This window comes from Silene latifolia, chromosome 8 (genome assembly GCF_048544455.1).
Source record: "Silene latifolia isolate original U9 population chromosome 8, ASM4854445v1, whole genome shotgun sequence".
NCBI classification, from domain to species: Eukaryota; Viridiplantae; Streptophyta; class Magnoliopsida; order Caryophyllales; family Caryophyllaceae; genus Silene; species Silene latifolia.
Genome location: NC_133533.1, coordinates 3,891,114 through 3,898,960, shown reverse-complemented (window position 1 = coordinate 3,898,960; position 7,847 = coordinate 3,891,114). Strand labels below are relative to the sequence as shown.

Sequence of the window (7,847 nt, the reverse complement as noted above, 5' to 3'; positions counted from 1 at the left end):
TGCCAACTCTACCTATACGTACTAAGAGTCCCATGCCTACAATTTGCGAATACCAACCAGTATGACCCGATGGCAACCCATATAATATTTACAAACCCGGATGGTACAGTCAATTTTCAGGTCACAGGCAAACGGAAAGTTCTGGCAGTTGGGTCAAGATGATTGGATCATGGCCGATGTTGACCGATAATGAGATAGTCGAGAATTTGGATTTAATATCCACTTTTGAAACAAAACATAAAAGAAAAGCTGTGATAGTATAGAATTTGTACACCTTTTCCTTGAGAATATACTCACCGTTATCCCAGTATGTCTCGAATAACGACACTGGTTGAAAAAATCACGATTATTTCAAAATGTATACACTCGAGTCTTATATATCCTTCCGTTCTCAAAACACTATACATGATTGATTCTAGTGGAACTTCGGAATAAATTTAGGCATGAGAAACATGAATATTACAGATTCTAAAGGGACTTGAAAGCTTTTGCCGCAAGCATCTGTATGTCGATACAACTTAACTGGTTACAAAAATCTACGGGGACAAGAAGCATCCCCACATAACCTGATTTTCAGCTTTGACACGAGAGAGCAAAGTAGGCATTTAGCAACATTGACTGAAAGACGGGTCAAGATGCCCTTGGCTGCTTAAACCATTGATCGAGAGACAGGTCAAGACGCCAATAGCCGCTCACTCCACATCAACAAAAATCTAGAGCATCACACAATTGAAAACATTAACCAAAATAGCAGTATACAACACCAAAGCATTTTGTCTTCATTAGTACACTTGTCGAGTGTTATACCATAATTTAGTGACACTTCCATAATCAAATATTCATGTCGACCTCAAAGCATTTCAAGACTGATAATTATTACTGCCATATTGACGATTTCATACGACGACTCATATCTTAAGAAGTTAAACCTTCTAATTTAAACCGTTGGATCTTATATGAGCTCCATATCTTAAGAAGTTAACGCTGCAATGCTTGTTGTGAAAAAGGATTTCGTAAGCTGTTTACCACGTCTCCCACCCCACACAATAGATCTTAAGGGAAGTATCCAAAACAAACTGGTGCTTTAGTAAGATCTCAGGGTACATACCTCTAAATCTGGTAGAGGCTCATATGTCTTCTTCTCAACGGAGTCAAATACTGTTATCCCAGTGATTTTCTGGACCCCAAGTTTCATTGCAATAAGGTTCTGCAGCAAACAGCGCAATGAATCATTTCGTAACTCAAAAATAATCCATTTTACTGCCAATTGTCTCATAAATTAGCAATGTGAAACAAATACATTCAGCTGATAACAACTTCATCTGATTCTCAGAAATTGTGATGTTTCAGAGCGCAGATTTTGAGTTTCAGAGAACTCATTACCATTTGAAGACCAATTGGACTGAACGCCTGAATCTCTGGTAAAGTCTGCTCAAATGTATCAGATATCCAAGTTAGTAACAGGGATATCAAAATGTTCAGAAGACAACATAAATTTAAAAACAGAGAACCTGAGCTACAAATGTTTACAACTTTATGCAAAGGTCTAGAAATCAGTTGGGGAAGTAAACTGGTCATGGTTTTTCCTGGCTCAAAAATCTCACATTTTCACAGACAGCATTCTACTAGTTCCACTATATATTAGATCCTTGCCAACTTGTTCTGATATTAAATAGTAACTCTATGACTTAGAAGTGTCTTCGAGACTTCGACTCTGAGATATTTTCCTATTGGATTTATAACTGTTTGAATTTTAAAATCTCAAAAAAGGGATTCATATTTTTTAGCTGCAAAACAACACTTACCATTGTCTGTAGGCCATTAACCATGAATGCTCTCTCTCCATTGGTATCACCTGAAAACCAGATTTCAAACGGCCCCAAAGTCCTGTCTGTCTGGTTTGTGAGACTCAGTTGCACCTGAAACAGTTCGTCAAATTGTTAATTACCAGCAGAACATCATTCACGCCTATTCGGCTTACTATCCGCTTATCACCTTATATATTCTTATTTTAAATTACAGGATAGGTAAATTACTTGAATGACAAATGTAAAGAGAAGTTGACAATATTTTTTATCATCTATTTCATAACAAACTACTATCAACAAAAAAGGCTGCTTAATAGTGTGAAAAAATTACTCCTCTTTAAAGTCACTCTAAAGCCTCAAAAAGCGTCCTCACAAATCACTAGAAGTTCAGTTCAGAAACATCATTGGAAAAAATATTCACCTCGAAGGGCTCGTGCAAGATTATAGCCTGTGGAATTCTCACCACTTGCAAGTCAATCTCTTTGCGAGCAACAGGCTGTAAACAAAATTACATTAGATTCATAGGGAGGGCAAAGAAAATTTTATAAGAAAAATACTACAAAAACACTCTTGCGAGAATGGTGACATCCATAGAAAGTGAAATCTTATAACCAGCAATGCAATCCATCAGAAACTATGTATCATGTATGTAAAGACTCCAACTGATGTTGTAATTTTTAAGTTTTTCAGACTAATTGGAAGAAGGGCTCACTTCTCGGAGATGAAAGAGTGAACCTTAGCAGAAGTGCAGAACCAAACAACTTTCTCAGGAGACGGAAAATGATGATGCAAACCACTTGCTTCATCACCTCAGGCAATAGTCAATACCCACCCAACCCTCCACCAACATGTTTGCATGTGAAGAGTTAGCTGTTAGCCACCACTCTTAGTTCAATGCATAAAATTTTCTGGCAACAGGCTTGCCTCAATGTATCTAATGTAACGGAGCTAGTGGCTACTCCTTTGCAGATTGAAATCAAGGTTTTGCAGAATTGACCAACATACATATTAAGTCCATCAAAGATCTGTAGACACGGAACTTTAAGAAAATTTGCAGATGATGTATTTCTACTAGTTATAACTATATTTTTACCTTAAAAATTCTACATGGTAAACTGGCAACTCTTGGCTTATGTCTACAAATTATCTGTCGCTAAATAGTACGAAGTACACCGTAACATTTGCTCAAATTACATGATTACCACTTGCCACGTAGGCATTGTAATGCGGGGAGATTGGGGCGATATAACAGAAAGATCAATAACCAACATGACTACAAAAAGGTTGTGAATCAGGAGCATTATTTGGGCCAAGTATAATTGTCGGAGGTGAGCATCAGTAAGACAAAATCAAGTACTTACGCTGCCAAGAATCTGTTGTGTCTGTAAGCGTCCAGGCTCTCCCAAATTTGTACGCCAAGTTATTTGAAGTTTACCAAGAACATTGCTTCCCTCAATTTTAAGTTGTGTAGACTCTTGCGAAGACAGCGTCAACTGATATAAAAAGTTGTAAATTCCTCCTCCAGATTTTATTAATACTGGGGGCTTGAATTCTGTGTCACTGTCGACTATGAAGGTTAAATACTGAAGAAGTAGCAGCATGTGTATAATAAAGGAGTAAAAGGACACTGAGCTGATCTTCCAACCAACCTAATAATTTTCTTTTGTACAGGGTGCATATCAGCTGTTAGTAGTGTGGCACTCCAATGTTGAGCTGGTTGAAATTCCACTTGGTCCATAAAAAGGTTTGATTTGGTGTGATTTTCGATACATGCCTCAAGAAAAGTGAGATCCTGTGTAACAAGAGCAACAAAGTTTTTCCTAAAGAGGTGATCATTAACCAGAAAAGACCAACTTTCTCGAAAAATCGCCTCATGATTATGAACATTTAGGGAGTACAAATAGTCATCGAAATCCTTTTAACATTTTAAAATGCAAATACTAAAAGTTTTGGACAGCTATAAAGCATCTTTGTAACACCGTGTTCATCATGTACAAGGAAGCAGATATATCCTTTTGAAGATCTAAATTTACTTGCCCTTGTAACATTTCAGCTAATGCATTCCAAATCTCTTTACACAGACAAATATGCATACTACCTTGACTTTAACCCTTTTATACAAAAGCACATGGCTAGGGAAGGAAGGGCTTTATGTCTCAATTCTGAAGTTTTACTGTAACTCATTACTCAGGCACATAACAAATTAGCTGATTCAAGCCTAATTTCAGTTGCTCAGTTCAACTTGATGAGAAATAGTATCACAATGGAACCGAAAAAACAGAATTCCAGATTGACTCCCGCAAGTAAAATCCAATCTGAACCTAAGCAAATCGTGAAACTTTAAACTTACAATCTCCAGATGCTACTGAAATCAACCTACCTTGACAACACGGACCTGCGCCAGGAAAAAACGAATGAAATTGTAAGTAAAAGCTACACACTGAAAATCCATAAGAAAACAAACAGAACAATACTGAGATATATTTGAGGCCTTGTGCTGTAATATGACCAGGCTATACCTTTGTCCTAACTGAGAGTGGATTGGCGACAATGAACTTGAAAAACTGAGGCAGATATTTCCGATCACCATCTCCATCATTATACAAAGCAGTGCAAACCAGCCTGTAAATGACACAACACAAAATTAGAATTTATTGAGGATAGATATATAACATACCAAGGACCATCAGAGACCCCACTTACGTGTGTGCCCCAAGTTCCTTGACATCATGTTCAACAATGAAGTCATAACGGCCTCCAGCGCGTATTGTTTCGACAGGTGATTTGGATGTATCTAATAGCAATATCCTCTGCCTCTCAGTTTGAATTTCTGCCTGCGACCAGTGAAACATCAAAGATATGCCTCATTCCTTTTTCATACGAGTGTTTAGAAGGCAAGTGGTGCATCAAAACCAATCTGATTATAGCTTTGGCATAGGGTGCAAGTTAAGGTGGTGCACCTAAGAGAATGGGAGGCACATACAATTCATCCTCAAGTTTATGAAATCCGCATAAACAAAAAGTCTCGCAACTTAGAAAAAAGCATAAGCTAATTAACAAAATTCCCTGAAGACCCTCATCATAAACGACGACTTGCATGAAAATATCATATGTTAAAATCAACAACTGTGAGAATTAAGTTCTCAACACTAGTTTAAGTCATTGAAGATGCTAAAATGCCGCATCTCATAGAAGGTATTGCTACTAACATGATTAAACCACCATTGATTCACCACATAAAATGTGCCAAATTCCCACGGGTTGCTACTCAGTTGGTCAAAAGTATCCCTAAAGCTCAAAGAGCAACAAAGGCATGAAACGGCTTCCCTATGTAGCCTTACATACTTACTCGGCTCTATGCATGTGTTTTTATAGACATAAGAAGTATAAGGAATGGTAGAAGGGGTTCTGACTAACATTTTACCAACTCACGGATCTGGCTAAAGTGGAGAAAACACAACAGAGTAATATATCTTGATAATATGAACCTCAAAACAGAAGTAACATTGAAAAAAGCAGTCACTCTTCCTCCACAAAATTCCAATCTTCCACGAAATGCCACTTTTATTCCTTATCAATACGAGACCTCATATACTGCAAGGGAATTTATTCATATGATAAAGTAAGCCTCTCATCACTATTCACCGTGAATTATAAGATCATTTTTTATCATTAGTTATTACTAAAAGGATATGCTAAAAGAGATGAAGCGGGCAAACAACAAACCTTGATGACAATATCCCTCACTTCATAGCTAGAACTGTTATTGATACTAATGTAGCTGCAAAACGTCTCTCCCAAATAAATCGCCCTAGTTATAAAACAAACAAAAAAACTACATTACAACAAAAACAATTCGAATAATTAATCAGACTAGATACTCAAACAGTACTGACATTTTTATCTAGTAACCCCTCATATCTTCATCACCATCGTTCATCTTTAAATGAACATAATTATGATCATGACAAAATGCAAGAAACAGTAGTAAGTAGTAACACTATCAAAATTAAATCAATACTGCCTTTTCTCGCATTCAAGCAAAGACTGTTAAGACTGTATCCCTTCCTCCCTCACATCAACATCCTCCATTTGATATAAAAGTCTCGCTTAGATAAATCACCTTAATTATCTTTTAAACAAAACCTCACATTACACCAAACACTTAGAAAAAATTGATCCTTCTCAATCTCATATCTTCATCACCACCATCACCATTCATCTTTAAGGGTGTGTTTGGATTGAGGGAATTGGAGGGAAAAGAAAGAGAGGGAGAGTAGGGGATTGCAAATTCTTTGTTTGGATAGCAAATGAGGGTGGAGAGAAATGGAGGGGGAGAGATTTAGAGGAATCCATTTTCCCTCCTCTAAGGCAAATTAAAATCTCTCTACAATAGGCAAGATTTGGAAGTAAATGGTATCCAAACACCCACATCCCATGTGCCCTCCCCTTCCCTTACCTCCCTTTCTCTTCCCTCCTTCCCCCTCCCCTCCCTTTCCCTCCACTTTTACTATCCAAACACACCCTAAGGGTGTGTTTGGATTGAAGAAATTGGAGGGAAAAGAAAGGGAGGGAGAGTAGGGGATTTAAAATCTCTTGTTTGGATAGCAGGGTGTAGGAAAATGGAGGGGGGAGAGATTTGGAAGGATCCAATTTCCCTCCTCCAAGCCTAATCAAAATCTCTCCAAAATAGGCAAGATTTGGAGGAAAATTGTATCCAAACACCCCCACCCCATTCCCCCTCCCCTTCCCTTCTCTCCCTTTCCCTTCCCTCCTTCCCCCTCCCTTTCCTTTCCCTCCATTTTTGCTATCCAAACACACCCTAAATGAACATGATGACGATAACAACGACAAGAAAATGCATTGATGTGAGTGGTGATAGTAATCTAACTACCAAAATCAAATCAATACTTCCATTTCTCGAATTCACACAATCTCACATCACCTCAATGGCGTATCAAAGCGATCAAAATACATGTCTTCGGTCTTTTACTAATATTTATTTTAAAAACCATTTCGGAAGTTATTACTGTATAATGTATATTGCATTACAAACTGCTCCAACAATTTCTGATTTCGATCCAAATCTTCTCTCCACCACTACCGCACAAAAATGCCAAAATGCGATTAAAACAACATGATCACCGTAAATGCAATCAAACTACGAACTTCAGTTTAACAAAACATCGAACAATTCCTTAAATTACTATATCGCACTTCAAATCTGGACTCCGTCACCGATAAAACCGATACCTAAACAAGATTAAGCTAAACAAGAGAGAAATCAACTGTAATCAAAAAATCAATCTTTTTTACCGTAAACAGCCTATCAATGTAAACGCAATCAAACTACAAACTTCAAATTCTGACTACGCCACTAATGCACTCGATTCCGACAGCTAAACACGATTAAAATAAACGCGCGCAAGAGAGAGATTCAAACCCGAAGGATTGAGGGAGGACGAGGAGTCCGGTCAAACCGGACGCCGAAACCGGATCGGATAAAACAAACCGCGACTTAAACGAAACTTCACCAGCTACTTCTCCGCCATCTGCGGCGGTTGCGGTGGCGGTGGCGGAGGGAGGGAGGTCGGAGAGGCGAGATAGGAGAGAAGGGAGAACAGCGGCGGCGGAAGGATCGTCGAAAAGGTCTTCGCCGATGAGAATATCGGCGGGATCGAAGAGAAGCGGCGGTTCAACGTGGAGAGAAGGACGACATAGTCGCATTACACGGAACGCGAGTGAGTGGTTGGATTGCGACGCGCCACCGCTTGCGGTGGTGCTCGTGGCGGAGCTCATGGTCGTGGTCGTGTTGATAGGAGAGGACTCGGAGTGAATGTCGGCTCGGTGGACTTTTTATTTGAAGAGAGGCGAGAGTGCGAGACGGTTTCTTAATAACGTTGTACGATTTCTAGCACTAGTCTAGTCTCCGTATGATAAAATGAGTTCAACAAAATTAAATCGAGTTAAGGTGTATTAGTTGAACTCTAAATCTCGAATTGTATTATATGTCGAGTTTTTTTCTTTTTGTTATTGAGT

At 38.6% G+C, this 7,847-nt stretch overlaps 1 protein-coding gene across 1 annotated transcript; it reads right to left on the bottom strand.

Moving 5' to 3' along the window:
- Positions 1-283: 283 nt before the first annotated feature.
- LOC141596069 (uncharacterized) lies at positions 284-7,847 on the bottom strand. Its single transcript, XM_074416089.1, has 12 exons — positions 7,252-7,847; positions 5,535-5,619; positions 4,512-4,642; positions 4,328-4,430; positions 4,189-4,203; positions 3,458-3,600; positions 3,170-3,368; positions 2,230-2,304; positions 1,806-1,919; positions 1,384-1,428; positions 1,109-1,207; positions 284-713 (listed from the first exon to the last, which is right to left on the bottom strand). Exons 1-12 carry the CDS (start codon positions 7,605-7,607, stop codon positions 693-695), a joined length of 1,386 nt encoding a protein of 461 aa, XP_074272190.1. The 5' UTR covers positions 7,608-7,847; the 3' UTR covers positions 284-692.

Excerpts from the sequence above, each read along its gene's own strand:
- LOC141596069 (XM_074416089.1), bottom strand. The coding sequence starts at position 7,607 with ATGAGCTCCGCCACGAGCACCACCGCAAGCGGTGGCGCGTCGCAATCC. Across the intron at positions 1,429-1,805 it reads TTAATGGCCTACAGACAATG|ACTTTACCAGAGATTCAGGC; the intron begins GTAAGTGTTGTT and ends ACATTTGAGCAG. Across the intron at positions 714-1,108 it reads AGCCTCTACCAGATTTAGAG|ATTTTTGTTGATGTGGAGTG; the intron begins GTATGTACCCTG and ends GTGATGCTCTAG.